The sequence below is a fragment of the Maylandia zebra genome, linkage group LG15 (assembly GCF_041146795.1).
Source record: "Maylandia zebra isolate NMK-2024a linkage group LG15, Mzebra_GT3a, whole genome shotgun sequence".
NCBI classification, from domain to species: domain Eukaryota; kingdom Metazoa; phylum Chordata; class Actinopteri; order Cichliformes; family Cichlidae; genus Maylandia; species Maylandia zebra.
The window spans coordinates 2443393-2460176 of NC_135181.1; the positions used below are offsets into that span (position 1 = coordinate 2443393).

Consider the following 16784-nt stretch of genomic DNA (forward strand, 5'->3'; position numbering starts at 1 on the left):
AGATTTACCAGGTTCCCCAACGATAGCTGTAAATTAAACTTCTCACAGACGTGCAGCCATATCTTGTTATCATCGGTGCTTTTATATCAGTTATCAGTTTCCATGATGTTCTCGCGGGGCTCATGCGACAGAGGAGATGCTCGCTGTCGTCCTCTGCCCTTTTAGCTGCCACCTGCCTTTCTCCGAGACAAATCAATCCCCGTTTATTGTTGTAAACTTTCAAAAGAAATGTGTAATTAAAGCTGTGGCTGTGATGCATGATACCGTGTTAAAATGTGTTTGCACAATTTGTAGTGTTTATCACTGTAATGTATCTCCTGTCAGAAATTCTCTCAGAGTAATGTGCATTTACAAGAGTAAAACGCTGGAGAACAAGGGAGGTAATTAGCTCCCTTGTTAAGAGTTTTTATGGTAGTATAATGTAGGTATGATTTACAGGCTTACAGTGCACAGTTGGAATAACAATTGAACCAGTCATTTGGCTCTGCTGTGGAAGCCTGTTGTAGGAAACAGTAAATTTACACTGCTGTGCTCATTTTGTGTGGTTTGGTTTTTTTTCTGACGTGACTTTACAACCTGGGTCTGGATTCAGCTAAAAGACAAAAATGAAAAAATAATAATGTTGAGATTTGAGCTGTAAACTGGCAGCTTAGACAGGAAAACGCCTTTGAAAGTAATGAAAAATTAAGTTGAAATGATTTGGCTGCACAGGGAAAATAAGGATCAGGAAGTTTTGTCCTCTTAATTAAACTCCTGCTCAGTGTCCTTTGCATTGATTGGCGTGCAGGATTCTATGTTAGAAAACCCAGAAAATCCCTTGTCATGTTCCAACTTGTGTATTAAATGTAGTGTGTCATGGTGGGGCCTGAGGCTGGCTGGCCTGATCCCCTCCACAGTTTTCAGACTAACTACAACAATGTTTGTATTTATTAAACCAACCAGACCAAGCTGCGCTGGCTGTGTGAGGAGGTGCGTGAGCGCGACACTAGAGAACAGCGCCTGAGGAGGCAACATCAGCAGACCAAGGATCAGTTGAAGGCCCTCAGGCAAAGCCGCGACTCAGAGCAGAGAGCTCTCCTGCAGCGCCTGGACCAACAGGAGAAGCTGATGCACTCTCTCAGCACTGAAAAGAAAGGTAGAATCTAATTGGAGAAACGCCTTCATGTTGATTTCACTCACACTCGGGATGCCCCTGCACAGCATCAGGCGACACAAATCACAGTCATTCTGCCTGTAAGGGCAGCTAGCAGCTGTTAGAGTGCACAGGATGAGAAGTCCTTTAGTTCTCCATGCTCTCAGCATTCACGAGGGTGAGAAGTTGTACTTATCACAGCCAGCTCTCCATGAAAGTCTCCTCTCTCTCTAATGGTTCCTTTTGATTAACACAGCTGTCAGACTCCAATCTCCCGTTTTCATCCTCTCACATTTACATGTAATCACACCATCATTAAGAAAGTCATTCAGTGCAGGCGTGTGACAGAAGTGTTTTTGTTGCTCACTGTTTGTTGTGTTTTGCTGTAATGGATGCTGGTGAAAATGACTGTGTGTGTGCCTGAATCATTGTTTTTTGTTTGTTACGATGGGTCTGACTGTTTGTAGTTGCAGATGTTTGAGAAAGAATCTTAATGGTTTGTGAACTTTGAGCCTCGCGTGGAAAGATGACTTGTTTTTCCCAATGTGAGCCCCATTTTTGACTGAATTTCTCTTAATGAGCTGTAACTGGCAGAGGAAGAGAAGCTTGTTTTCAGCGCTTCGTCTGAACAATACGGGGAAATGAACCTAATTTGTGTTCCATTACCAGAGATCTAAAAGACACAGGGGGACTGGAGACAGCTGGATAGCTGGCTATGGTCAAGGAGATGGAAACAGAGCTAGCTATCTGTTTACATTTTTCTTTTCTTTCGAGTAAAGTGATTGGACAATTCAGTTAATGATACACGCGCAAGATCATTTCGATCACCTTTGGAATCAGCTCCTCCCGTCTCTGGATCAGCAGTTTGAGTCTGCACTGCAGGCAGGAGCAGTGATGTGGTCTCTTTAGTAGTTAGAGCTAAGAGTAATCTTTTGTCACAGCAGCAGTATCTGAGTATTGAAGGTGTGGATTTTATTACCTCTGCTATAAACTCTTCTTCTCAGTAACGGCTGTAATTACATGGTGCATTTTGCAACTATATCCTCAACCATGCATTATGGTAAATACTAATTAATGAATATTCTCAAAGGGGGAGCTGTATTCTCGTGAGCTCTGAGAGCTGCTTGTTTTTATCTCAACACATTAGCCATTATTGCCAGCACTCAGCGGAGACATTGTGTGGTGTACAGGATTTGTGTCAGATTGCGGTTGCGGTTTGTGTATTTTTCCTAAGACCTTTCATCACTTGTGCAGTGCTCCCTGTTGGCCCTTTCCCTTAAAAACAGGTCTGCAGTGTATGTGTGGAAACAGCTGTTCTAGTATTACAGCTCCTCCTGCAGCTGAGACGGGCTGGACGTGTCGGTCAGCGGAGACACTGAGCTGTGAAAACGTAGCGTCTGTCACAGTTACATGTTTCAGATCATCAAACCAGTTTTTAGATTAGTAAAGAGAAGTCGAGTAAATACGATGATTTTGACCGCATGGCATTAAAAACTGTGTAATTCTGTTAAATTAAAACCACAGAATCTCATATTTCATGGCTTTTCCTAAAATGGGCTTATTGGTAAAGTACTGAAATTTGGGGTATGTGGGGGTAAAAAAAATATGAACTTAGAACAACCAAAGACGCTGCTGTGAAATTACCAATTACCTAACATTAGGGCTGCTCAATTAATCGAATTTTAATCACGATTACGATCTGGGCTTTCAACGATCATTAAAAATGACTGAGCCGATTATTAGCCCCTCCCTCATTTATCCGCGACACCTTAAAGGCCGGTCCGTGAAAATATTGTCGGGCATAAACCGGTCCGTGGCGCAAAAAAGGTTGGAGACCGCTGATTAAGAGGACCCGAGGGAAGCTCGGAAAGCTAAGCAGAAGTTATTTGGAGAGTGACTGCTGTTGGTTGAAAAGAGAGTTTAAAAAAAAAACTTCAGTGGTGTTGCACACTATTTTATATTATTTTTTTAAAGTCATTGTTAACCCTTTAAAGCCGGTCAGAGCAGCACACTCCGTTTTCCGTAACTATTTTTAAATCCCTGTAGAATCTGAACCGTGTAAGCTAGCGCAATAATTTGTTTTGCATATGAAACCGGAGGAGTTGTACTTACATCTGATGCCATCAGCTTGTCCTCGGTCACGGTTTCGTTCCACATATAGCTTTGCAAAAATTGCATAAAAAGCGCTTGCAGGAACAAAAACATAATATTCCAGAAACACGCTTTGCCGATCCATCAGCTGTTCGTAACACTTCCCACAGTGAAATGATGCACATGCTGTTTTCTTTGCAAATTTGCATCATAGGATTGTTTTTTGTTTTTCCTGCAGTATATAAAAATTGCTGTATCTCCAAAATAAAACTATGAAGACACTCAAAATAAATTTCCTGTTGTTGTAAACTTTTTTTTGCAACTTTATTGTATTTAAAGTTTTGAGGGATAAGCCTCTTAAATTTCTCCAAGTAGAAATATATGTAAACAAAACAAAAGCGATTTTCAATTTTTTTGTAGTTTATTGCACTTTTTTGCAATTTATGTAATTACTATGGACTTAATGCATACATATTATTAAAATATGGGCTATAACAGTTGCATAGCAAATTGAAATGCTCCCACAAATGGCACTACAGCATGTAAAAAAATAATATAAGCTCTGGTGGACTTGGTTCTATAGTAGGTCTTAAAGGGTTAAATAAATATCGTCAAATAATCGTGATCTCAATTTCAGTGAAAATAATCGTGATTATCATTTTTGCCATAATCGAGCAGCCCTACCTAACATCACAATGGTTTACACACATTTTTTAAACTTTAAGGCTTCCAAAATTATCTGGATGTGATTCATAAATATGTAACTACAGTGGCTAAATATAAATAAAATAAATAAATCCAGATCAGAGCAGCTGATCGAGGTGACGAGGTCGCGGGGTGTGGTCGCAGGTTTGGTGATCAGAGGCAGACGTGAACTAGATGATAAACTTTGACTCTTCTACTTTTACAGTACCGTATTTCCCGGACTACAGAGCGCACCTGAATATTAGCCGCACAAGCTAAAATCAGGGGAAAATCCTGTTTTGTACATACATTAGCCGCACCTGACCAAAAGCCGCAGGTGTTTCAATATTGACTTATCATATGTAAGAGAATATGCACAAAGCGAATTGTCAGGAAAGAGATGGCTGTTTGGAGACACACCCCTTTTATTAATATTTTGAAAAACAAGTTATGGGTACATATTTGCACATGTGCTGTGCTTCATAAATGAGTAACAAATGTAGTACATAACAGTAACCTACAGCACACCAGAAAAATAGATTCAGACTACCTTTTAGGCTCAGGTGCAGTGACACGGCTTTAACAAGAAGAAAAGTCAGTCACTCACCACCATCTTCCTGCGCACTAAAACCACCAAAGTCCTCTTCTCCAGTGTCGGAAACGAACAGGCTCAGGATGGCTTCGTCATCCACTCTCAGCTTCTTTCCTTCGTTGTCACTTTCAAAACCAAAGATAATCCTCATTGTCATTGTCAGTGTCGGAGTCGAACACCCTCTGAAGGGCCGTGGCGGTGTCCTCCTCTTCATCATGCAGCAGTCCAGCCCTTCGAAATCCGTTGGTGATCGTGGATGTTTGCGCACTTTTCCACGCTGTCAGAATCCACCGGTGGAGTTGAGCACAACTTGCTTTTTGCAAGTTTATCGCCGCTCATCATCCAGCTGAACGTGTAGCGCTACTTTGAAGTTTGTTTTTCGCGCTACTTCGTACGGCACTATGTTGCCTGGCGGATGGACATGTGACCAACATACCACTCTTGAACCCCGATCCTTCCGCCAGGCAACGTAGTGCCGTACAACAGCGGAACAAACAAAACAAATCGTCTTACGATATCACAAAAATCATGGACAATCTATAGAAAAGCCGCACCTGACTAAAAGCCGCAGGGTTCAAAGCTTGTGCAAAAAGTAGCGGCTTATAGCCCGACAATTACGGTAATTAATAAAAAATATGTTTCTTACATTTTTGTGGGTAACTGTGAGGTCAGATTTAAAAAGGAGGCAATCAGCTGTTCAGTCGTTGTCACAGTGTTTATTGTAGCTCAGCTACAAAACGTGTAGCTGCGCTACATCCAGAATAAACTTAACTCTTCATAATGTTCTTTCTCTGTAATACTTCAATTATTTGCTAGTTATTCTGTATACTTATTATCACTTATTAGTTAATTGTTTTGCCCTGTTTAACTTTATAATCTGTAATGAAATTATCAAAATCATTTATAAAACTAATGAAAACCCTCAAAATGTTATTTTAATACTCGTTTTGTTGAATCTTAAATTTAATTTCAATCTTAAATTTCAATAATTAGAAGGAAATTAGTAACTGAACTTCTTCAAGAAATGATTTATTTGCCATTAGTGCTGTGGTAGGATGGAGTCAAAATTAGCCCTCCTGGTGCTTCTTATGAGTTAGGGTATAATGGCAGTTCTAGTGTCAGGGGAAGCTATTCAGACCAAGCTGGATCTGTGTGAAAATGTAATCGCCCCATAAACCTAATAACTGGTTAACTCGCGATAAGTGGCAATGAGTCTTTGAGATCACTGTGGAGGAATTTAGTCCGCTCTCCTTAGCAGAATAGTTTGAATTCAGCCACATTGGAGGGTTTCCCAGAATGAACGGCATCCCCATCAGAATGAAGTCCAGACTTTGACTAGTGTGCTCCACTTGTGGATTATTGTCCTGCTGAATAATCCAATCAATCTTTAGGGCATTAAAACTACCTGGATTTTCTGGTGGTGAGCAGAATTCATGTTTCCATCGATTACAGCAAATCATCCAGGTCCTGAAGCTGCAAAGCAGCCCCAGAGCATCACACTACCACCACCATGTTTCACTGTTGCTATGATGTTCTATGCTACTTACACTTATGCTACATACCTTTTAGAAAATACAGCTTTTGTTTTGTCAGTCTTCAGAATCAAGATGAGCGACATAAGCAGTTTGTCCCTCATTTACCTGTCGGGGTAAAAATAATCCATCAGCACTGCACAGCACCGAGCTGTGTTTGGATTAGGGTTCATCACATGGCCAGAATGTAATCAGTATAAAACAAATCATCTTTTCTTGTGTTCTTGGAGGTTAAATGTCAGGAAATCACTTCTCCATTTAAAAAAGAAATGATATTTTTTATTATTAACTAAAACCCCAAGCAGGCTTGTGTTTGAAACAACAGTCAAAAGGCAAAATATAGTAAGTGAGCAGCTCGTGAATGACAACAGCATCCTGTTACACTTAAACTGCAAAATGATGCAATTAGTAATAGTTGTTTCATCAAGAAGCTGTATTGGTTTCAGATATTAAAAACATCCAGCACCTGCACAGGTGGACCAGGCATCACAATAGAAGCTAGTATTATTTGGCCTGGCCTTACACAGCTCATATGGACCACAGATATTACTGTGACATCTGACAACTCGCTCCATCAACTGCACCATCTCTTCTTACACACTGATGTCATTCCAGAGCTGCTGGAGAGAAGTCGCAAGAAAGAGGACGAAATGAGAAGCCTTCAGGTTAGTGTAAATTATATATAATATGGTTAGTTTGTGTTTAAGTTGGCAAAGTGCTGTGCAGAAGTCTTGAGCCACCCATCATTTCTCTTAACTTTACAGGGAAAATGTGGAATAGGTGCAGAGACCCATTGGAACATATGCAAACATACATGGAAATGCAGCAATAAGACAAACCGAGTTTGTACGATTCTACATGCTTGAAAGTCGGTCAGTATTTTGGTGTGACCATCTTTATTCTTCAGCACAGCCTGAACTCGCTTATCATTTATTTAAGTCGTCTTCAGGAACACAGTGTTTTGCTATTACGATATGCTTTTACTGAATAGGCAGTGTGTCTGGGGATCATTGTCATGCTGGAAAATGAAGCCATTACAAACTATTGCTTAAGAAGTCTTAATTAAAAATAGATAAAAACAATTTTAAAATAAAGTATGGCTCCTTGGAAGCTAAATATAAAGAAATTAATTGGAGACTCAAGATTTTTGCACAGTGCTGTATATCTGGGTTTTGGTCATCTGAGCTCTCTGAGGGTGTGTTACAAACATTACTTCACAGCTGTAGGCCTGACAGACTCCTTGCTGCCGAGCTTGGACAAGAAGCTAATTACTGCGGACAAGATGGCTCGGAGTTTAAAAGCCACTCGAGGCCTTGTTTCTGTCTTTCAATACTGCAGCAGCTACACTTGGCAGGACACCAACCCACCTAGTCTCAAGTGGACTGGTCCTTTATTCACTATTAAACAGCAAGAAACACATGCACACACACAGGCAGCGAACCGTCTGAGAAGAGACCGTCTAGCTCTGTGTGACTGTGCACGGAGTCTGCGGGCTCATCTGTGGCTGCATAATGGCACCTGCCAGAGCTTGTGCACTGTTTTAGACACCACCGAGCTTTTAATTATGAAGGATGAGGAGACAGAGATGTAAAAAGAAAAGACGGTGTGAAGGACGTAGAGTTTAAAAAAAAGAAGTTGGGGGTGGGCTGAGGCGGGAAAAAAGTCCCCCTGTTAGAAACCATCAACACATTACAGGCACGGGGGAGAAGCAGTCGGTTGGAGGGAAGAGCAGGTGTGCGTTTGAGTGGCAGATAAGAGGCATAGCATCACTTATGCATCGTTAGAGAGGGAACATCAGTCAGGAGCTGGATGAGCGGCGAGAGTGGTTTGTCTTTGTGCGAGTGTGTCGGTGTGTGTGATAAGAAGTCTGTTGTGTGCTACAGACTCTCCCTAGCCCCTGCATTTCATTCCCTTGTTACCCGTTTGTTGGAGCACACTATTTCTCTCTTTTGTCAATTTGTTCCTCCTACACACGCTAACACAAACACGTGGTTTCTCTCTGCTCAGCCACCATTTTGAGCCGTTCCCCGGACTCACTGTCTGCATTTATATGCATTTAAAGACCAGTGCTACAGTTCAGTAATGTTACTGTGTTTGTGTTTTCTTTAGGACCGTGTTTTGGATCTGGAGCTGGTAAGATGTGATGTTTTACATCATTTTTCTGTTATTTTTATTATTATTTTTTCCCAGGTTTTCAGCTGTATTTGGCTCAGCCGTGTAGGCAGGTTCACCTAAGGCTGTGTTTGCCCAGCAGCCCACAGAGGCTAACACAGAAAATGATTTCTTTAGTCAAGGCTCAGAGCTCTGTTAATCATCATCACTCTTTCTGATGAGGTTAAGAACCAGGCTGCACTGACAATGCAGCATCGACCTCACCATCCGAACGGTTAACGTCTACCACTAACATCTCTAATAAGCTATTACGTGTCAGCCAGAAATTAATTAGCACCACTGAAAGAGTGTATTGACCCAATCGCTTATTACTCTCTTTAAAAAAATAAATAAATGAAGCCACCCAAGCCACGCTGTCCATCCATCACTATTATGCAGCATGCTTGTCTACTTCAGGCTTCAATTAGCTGTTACAAGAAAGAAGGAAGAAATAGCCGGACCGCCAACATCATTTTTGCTTACTGCAATCACAAAGTGGCAGGACACATCGACCCATCTGTCACCAGCCTGGGAAATGGGGACCATCAAGTAAATCTTACTTGTATGTCAGCGTGCCATTCAGCGTAGCAATCAGTGTGACGCCTTGTAACAGCCAGCTCTTTTGATGCTTAAATGCTCCATCTGAATGTGAACAAAAGGCTATTGAAGGTACAGTGAAGAGATGAATAGAAGGGCGTGCAGCTAGAGTAGTACTTAATTAAAGATGGTGCTGAGTGTGTTGTAACAAGTCCTCAATTAGCTTTTGAATTGACCAAGCAGTATGACATCATGTCTGTTTAAAGGTACAGTCAGTAACTTTTTGAGGTTCTTTTACAGGAAAAAGAAGGTTACTGTACTCATAAATATCCATAAAATTGTGTGTAATTAATCTTCTAACAAACTGATTTCATCTCAGAAACTTATAATGAATCTATTAAAAAAACAGAGGGGTTGCAGTTTGTGGATGCCATCACGTTCCTCCACCATATTTGAGTACGGTGCCCAGGAAGGACATCTCCCTTTCAACTGATGGTGTCTTAAGTTTGTAGCTGGTTACATACGCACCAAAGGCAGAGGAAACGCTGTGTGCCATGGAGGGACATTTGATTTCATACCTTCACCTTCATACTCTGAACTCTCATATATTTTTAATGCCACTGTGCTTTTGTTTTTGTTGCCAATAAATTGTTAGAAAGCATCGTTTCATGTAGAATGGGCACAATATGGCACAGCTCAGCTCCACACGTTGTGCAGAGATTTAGGCGTCACACACTGTTCAGGATGTAGATAGATTATTGGCTTTTTTTGATGCTGTCTGCCACGTGTCGGCTCTTTTTGGGGCGTATGTGGTCAAGTACAGAAAAACATCATATTTTTGCTCGTGCTTTCACCTTGAAATGTGTTGAAACTTTTATTTTGAAGTCCATTATGGATCTGGTATCTGGATCATAAATGCATTTACAAAACAACTTTGGACTGATGTGTGCACAGTCAGAATTCAGGTTAATTTTGTATGCAGTGTCTGCTACTCCACATTCAGTACTGTCATGTGGGAGGGTATAAATAATACATAAATGTGCTGCTAACAGTATCAGCCACGGACCCTTGTTGTTTAGCCAGTACATCCATTATGTGTGCAAATACAAAGGCGTCAGTCGACTCTGCAGAGCAGTTAAACCCACGAACATCCAGCTGCGCAACCTTCATCGGTGATTATCGTTTAAGATGAACCTTGACTCGGAGCGACGTCTCATTTCACTCTTATTTCATCGACTTTTCCTTCCTCGCTGTTGTTCTTTGATCTTTTTTGTTGGCTGTAAGTGGGAAGTGCTGACGAACGAGGAAAACGTGGCGAGGGAAAAGGAGAGGCAATTAATGGAATTGGGAAGTGGCCCCAATATTATTAATCATTAAATCTCCACGTGTTGTTTTGGTTTTGTAGCATGTGTGTCTACGTGTTTATGATTTTTGGGGTTCCTCGTTGTGTTATTGGATTTACTGACATCTGCGTCGGGATCACTTGGATAACTTGTAATTATGATGTTAAAAACACAGATGCTGTTTTCAGTTCTGACAGTTTTCAGTATCTTCCATTTACATTTGTTAAATATTCGTGTGTGTGTGTGTGTGTGTGTGTGTGTGTGTGTGTGTGTGTGTGTGTGTGTGTGTGTGTGTGTGTGTGTGTGTGTGTGTGTGTGTGTGTGTGTGTGTGTGTGTTTTCTTTTTTTTAAGAATACAAGAGTAGCCCTGGATCACTTGGAGTCTATTCCAGAAAAACAGCTTCTTATGGAGAACTTCAGAGATTTGGAGGTGGGGATCACATATAATCTAGATTACTTCTTTTATTTGACTGTTAATGAACGCGCAAAAATTAACCGAGTAACTGCACAATTAGCTCTGAGTCACATATAAGAGGATTAAATCCTATAATTATGGATTATTAATTGCAAAACTATGGAATTAATGCTTTACTAACTTTACCACTGCACAACTGATTAGCAGGCAAACGTAATGGACAAAACACAAGAGCCAGTTAAACTTTCAATCATCGTAACATAAGGAGGATTCCCTCACTAAGCTGCTGCAGCAAGACAGTCAGAATGCCACAAAATCACATGAAAAAGTTCTGTCTGCATCTCCCTATTGTCAAACTCTAGCACTAACCTAAATGGCCTGATCATCATTTTCAATATAATGACAGATGTTTATCAGCGAAGGTCCTCTTAGTCCTTTGTCAGTCTCAAGTTCCTGACACATACAGTGAAGCATTGAAACAGCTGGAGGAGGCTCAGCACCGGGCAGATGTGACTAATTGCATCTTCCATGGTTAAAGCTCCGCATCATGAAGCAGCATGACTCAGCAGAATCATCACTGCTAAGTTTATTGTCAGAGGCCTCAAAGTATTTTATTCCTTTGCTCAGCTGTCGAAGATAAGCTTAGCTGTTGCTAATCTGTTTGCTAATGCACAAAACAAGCAAAGACCAGGACTGCCAAAGGAACCAATTGGGGCAGTGGTGATGTGATGTCCAGAACAATGTCTCAAACAAATGAAGCTAACTAAATTTTTAAGAAACACTTTAATAGTGTAAAAATAAATTAAAACCAGTACAAAGAGCAGGATCACATCCATGTGAAGCTAAAACGAGCACCAAACTGTGAGTCAGCCCAACGGAGCCGTTGGTTTCAGGTCAGACTGTGCTGAGAGCAGAGAGCAGAAAAAGACTTCAGTAAGTAAATGAAGAATTGAGCCTCAGCAGGTTGCTTCACTCAGCAGCATAACAACAGCTTAACTGCATCTGTGTGAGTGACTCAGTCTAAGCTGGCAGACACACAGCCTGTTATGTCATGTTGACTCCATGCACACCAATGCCAATGTGCGTTATACTAGATTTTAGCTAAATAATTAATGGTTAGTTTATTGATTTTGCTTATTTGGGCTTTTATTATTGATAGGGAGGTAATCTACATGTTAAATTCTTTCTGTTATTCTCATTGCTGATCAGTAGTCAGTGTAAATCTATTTGATAAGTCCAGAGCTCTAACTAAACCTCAAATAACGAAATATTTGTCTTGTTTCACAATCACGCCCACCTATGTGTAGTGCTGTCACATCCAGGTATTGTGTAGTTTGCTGAGTCCTGCAACACTTGTGTGTGAGTGTAATGGACTGCCAGGCTCCAATTTACTGTTATAGGAAGCACTCGTGAATTCAAAAGATTAGCTTGTGCACTTTGACACCACTACTATTTATTCAGTTGTTCTCTGACTAATTAACCCAAAAAGAAAAACTGTTTAAGATTGTTTAGATTCTTTTCTTTTCTGCCTGTTTAGAAATAGTCGCACAATCTGATGACACAGCTTCTGTCTTGTGTGTTCAGGACTCACAGCAGCAGAGGGAGATGGTAGAGGAGCGCCACGCCAAATACAAAGAGATCGTCTGGGACCTGCAGCACCAGCTGGATGAGTCCAAACGCAGGATCCAAGAGTACAGAGTATGTTAGACACATGGTTGCAGTACCTTGATGCCTAGCAAGAGACGATACTTTAGAACAACAACCTACACTTTTTCTATTTCAGTCACTAATTGCGGCGCTTTGTTCAAACAGCAGCTGTTTGGATAAGGATAGCCTGACTTTGAGAGTCGGTTATGAGTCTGGCTCACCCACACAGATGCCGGTGTGTGCACTGCACCTCATTTGCAGCTCGTTTGAATAAATGAATAAATTCGCACAGTGGTAACATAGCATGGATGGACAGAGCGGGACAGGCTCTGGGGGTGCCACTAATGTACCCCCCCCCAAAAGACAAAAACAAAACCCCAACTTGAATTTGCCACTCACTGTTAATTGCTACTGTCATCCTCTCTGTTATAAAGCAGCCGAGGGAGTCATCAAGACATCGTCGTTGACAGCTGATTGCCATCAGCAGTTTACAGCCTCCCCTAAACAGCCATACAGTCACTTTTTAAATGGCTTTAATCTGCCAGATTACCCCATTGGTTTGCCAAATGACTCCTGCGTTGAGTGATAAGTGGCGATTGCATTAGCTTAATAGCTGCTGCCCACTCGGGGTTTGTTTAAGGAAAAAGGATGGATGAATGTCTTTATAAGACTTCCATCTTAAACAGAGGCAGCAGTGCTTACAAACAGCTTCCACATCACGTTTAGCTGAGGCTCTCGGACTTTTCTGCTCAGATTATCTCTTTGGTCCGCCGCTGCTCTGGCCTCGTAGGACATCTGGAAAGTTAGTGATCCATATCCTGAGGATAAAAGACAACAAGCGCTCCGTGTCATACTTTAAGCAGCCGCTGCACCTTTGTGGACCTTGCAAAAGAACCACAGAATATTAAGGGATTTTTTCAAACTGCACACCAGCGTTTTTGGAGACCTGTAAACTTGCAAGTGTGGCAGCACAGGTACACAGCATTCAGCCACAATATTAAAAACACCTGCTTTCCTCCTGCCTCCTAAACAGCCTCTGACATTTGTGGTGTCTGGCACTGGGACGTTGGCAGTGGATCTTTCGGGCTGGGATGTTTTGTGGATCAGGTTTGTTCCAGTAGATGCTGGTATGCCCAAGACTCTGATTTGTATTACTCGAGCTGTTTCTGAGCAGTTTTTCTTTTTGCAAAATGATGGAGGGAAGCCCTCTGTGCGTCAGTGCCTTGAGGCGGTGCAGGTGGGGTGGTCTCTGTTGTCTGCAGGAGTGATCAAGTAGGTGGCCAGGTTTTAATGTTATGACTTTTTGGCGTATACTTACTGGAAAGACTGAGATTGCTTATGTAAATCATTTTGTCGAGCATTTTTGATATGCATACAGGTATTTTGGGGACCCAGACAGCAGCCCCTTTCCTTTAGCGTGGTGCATTTGTCTGCCTTGTTCCCTTCCGTGAGCCCAGACTCATTCAGATGGTTTATTTTAGCTATAATAAAATGGCCTGGCGTGCATAATCTAAGAATCCTGCACAGCACACTTCACTGTCCATGTTGATCATTGCATGGCGTAAAGGAAATTTTACATTATTGTTAAATTAAGCACACTCATAATGTCTCACCAGCTTCTTGATGGATTGTCCGTTCGTTCAGTTCACCGGCTTTTTGCATCTTCACATCACGAACACTGCAGATCAGCAAACTGCCGTCTGAGGCTCAGTGATGTAAAGGGCTGAATAAAGTAATAGAAATGCATCGGCAGCACAGACCGTAGCCTCCAAAACAACCATACAGCTGATTCGACATCTTTCTAAGACAGTTTCAATAAAAACTGGAGTTTATCTCCTTCACGGAGGCTGGATTTATAGCAGGACGGCTGCATTAGATTATCTTTATCCAGCTGTATCATAACCTGACAGCAGAGTGCATGCACCGATGCCATCCTCAGGCTCACTACGACTATAAATCTCTTGAAGGTTTCTTTCTCCTTCCACCCAAAGAGCTGTTGTGTGTGTTTGGTTGTTTTTTGTCAATCTGGTGTGTAGCCTACATTCTCGTTACCATGTCCTCCTCTTCCAGCACGAGAAGTTGGATGCCACTTCCAGGAGCCTCAAACTGGCTGCTCTTTCTTCCACTATCAAAGGCTCCAGCACGTTCCTTAGCAGCTCGCTGAGATCTGACACACTGTGTGAGTACGGAGCAGCTCTGACAGCCTTTCTGTTCTATGCTTTGATGGGAGTCGTGTATTTCCTGCATCTCTGTATTGCTGATCATTTGAAAATATACAGTACGGCGGTATTTTGGAGTAAAATTATTGTCAAAGTATTCTTATTTTTCTAAATAACTGCATCCAGACTGTAGTGAAAAGGATGTTTCGGTGTTTCTGATCTGCATTCATTTCAGTATAACGCTCACCAATAACCCAAATTTCACCATGTTACATTCAGGGCACAGTCTCGCTTTCATTTAGTATGTAAACATGGCAGCCGGCGCTGAAACTTTCCATCAGTGCTCTGGAAATGAGTCTGCCTGTATCACTGCCAGTGGCTCCCAGCCAAAATCACTTGTAGCACTTTCCTAAGCCGCTTACAAATATTTGGCTCAGCGCGAGAGGAGCGTACTTTCTGTGGCTTTGTGTCCATTTTACCTCCGAGATTTATGGAGGCCAAAACATGTTCGTGGCTGTTTAACACTGGTGTTAATATACAGAGTAATTCCCACACATAGTTGCGACTTCCTCGGCTGTAGCAGGTAGTGCAAATCATATTTTATGCGCCTTGTTAGTGAGAAATGTCTTGTTCACAAATGTCGCGCTGTGATTGGTTAGTAAATGAAGCAGGACTGTAACTGTGTATCCTTTCTTCTCTCCTCTGCCACAGCGCCTCTCAAACACTTGACCACTTCAGACCTGGACGACTCCAGAGTCGACGGGGCCAAACCTCTCGCAGATTAGTTCAACCTTTAGCAAACCTTTATCCATCTCTACAAACACACACACACACCGACTCTACCTGCTGGTGCTCATCCGGAGCGAAACGTAGTGAGAGGCCTTGCACTCGACGCTAATCCTCCACGACTACCTCAGCCAGGCAGTCGGCGAATGTGCTCGGGACCGAGACTGTGACGTTTTATTAAAGCAGAACTTTAAGAAACACTTTAAAACATGAGCTAAATATCTGCACGCTGTAAAGAGTTTAACTGTTATTTATAATCATGAATGTATTTCAAAGCAAAACGGTTTCACTGTTCCACGTTCTTGTCTTGTTCTAGATGTGGTTAAATGTCTGTTCTGCTCTTATCATCATGTGTTTCTGCTAAAAGACAAACTCCATAAATGAACTCGTGGTGCCTTCTGAACAATATGCAGTTTTTTAAAACTAGCGCAATGTGACAAATGTTTTTGTGTGTGCGTTTCCATCCAACTCTTGATGAATGAGAAACTCTTTCTATGTTTTGTATACTGCAGTATTTATATTTGTAAGAAAGAAGGAAATGAGCACAGTTAGATGGTTATTTTGTCATGAAATATGAAGGAAGTGTATGCACTGTGAATAAATCTGCATGGAGCTAAATGTCTAGTTTTCTATGCACACTTGATGTCCCCTTCATTTCAGACTGAAGTGTTTGCTTTGCAGCAGCTGAGAGACTCCAGCTACTCCCAGCGGTATCTTTTGCTTTCAGCTGAAATCCTTCAGAGGGACAACCTAAAGCCACACACGAGAGGAACGTCCTTTTAATTTACTGCTCGGCTGTTAAGGCAGAAATACAGTCCCCGGTGCGTGAATATTAAAAAATGTTTACATAATCTTTGTTTGGACATTCTGTGTTTGCACGGGTTGGTTGTGTACAGCATAAAACCAGATGTCACTGGATTCTGGCAGAGCAGGGAAGCTCAAACTGATGCAAAGGTCAAAGATTCCTCTGTATATAAGTAAATACATTAAATACTGTTACTTTTTTTTTTCATCACTACTGATTTAATAAAAAATTGCAAATACAAAAGACATGTTTTATCGGCCTGTCACACTTCTGCCATTATCTGCCTGTATTATGTCATTTATTCCTCTCAGCCTTAATAAAACATGCTATTAACGTGTGTTTGTTTTCTGTTGCAGTGATGGCTGTAACTTTATGAGAAATGCAAAAAAAGTTTGAAATGATCAGAGTAAACATTTAACATTAATCACCTGCAACTCAACACCTCAAAGACTAAGGAACTGGTTGTGGACTTCGGGAGGTCCAGAGAAGGTCCACTGCCGGTTCAGATAGAGGGGGAGGAGGTGGAGGTGGTCAACAAGTACAAGTACCTCGGGCTGTGGGTGGACAATAAACTGGACTGGTCATGCAACACAGAGCACCTGTATAAAAAAGCCCAAAGCCGACTGTACTTCCTCAGGAGGCTGAGGTCTTTTAACATCTGCAGGAAGCTCCTGAGGATGTTTTACCAGTCGGTGGTTGCTGGAGTACTTTTCTATGCTGTGGTGTGCTGGGGGAGCAGCACAGCAAAGAGGGACTCATCCAGGCTGGAGAAACTGATCAGGAAGGCTGGCTCTGTGGTCGGCATGAAGCTGGACACTCTGGTGACAGTGGCAGAGAAAAGGACATTAAAGAAACTGATGGACATTATGAACAATGCTGGGCATCCTCTGCACACGGCCATAAACAATCA

At 41.8% G+C, this 16784-nt stretch overlaps 1 protein-coding gene across 7 annotated transcripts in view; it reads left to right on the forward strand.

Annotated features, from left to right (window-relative positions):
- Positions 1–16211, forward strand: part of cep128 (centrosomal protein 128) — an 83940-nt gene extending 67729 nt beyond the window's left edge. For 6 of the 7 annotated variants that reach the window (XM_076873659.1, XM_076873661.1, XM_076873655.1 and 3 more), the window contains 7 exons: positions 943–1135; positions 6647–6696; positions 8141–8164; positions 10415–10492; positions 12062–12175; positions 14195–14303; positions 14995–16211. In XM_076873659.1, coding sequence (XP_076729774.1) covers positions 943–1135; positions 6647–6696; positions 8141–8164; positions 10415–10492; positions 12062–12175; positions 14195–14303; positions 14995–15068 — 642 coding nt within the window. In that variant the 3' untranslated portion in view covers positions 15069–16211. Of the gene's footprint in view, positions 1–942; positions 1136–6646; positions 6697–6795; positions 8095–8140; positions 8165–10414; positions 10493–12061; positions 12176–14194; positions 14304–14994 lie in introns of those variants that run through there. The other variant, XM_024805212.2, reaches the window with a different exon arrangement.
- The last annotated feature ends 573 nt before the right edge of the window (positions 16212–16784 follow it).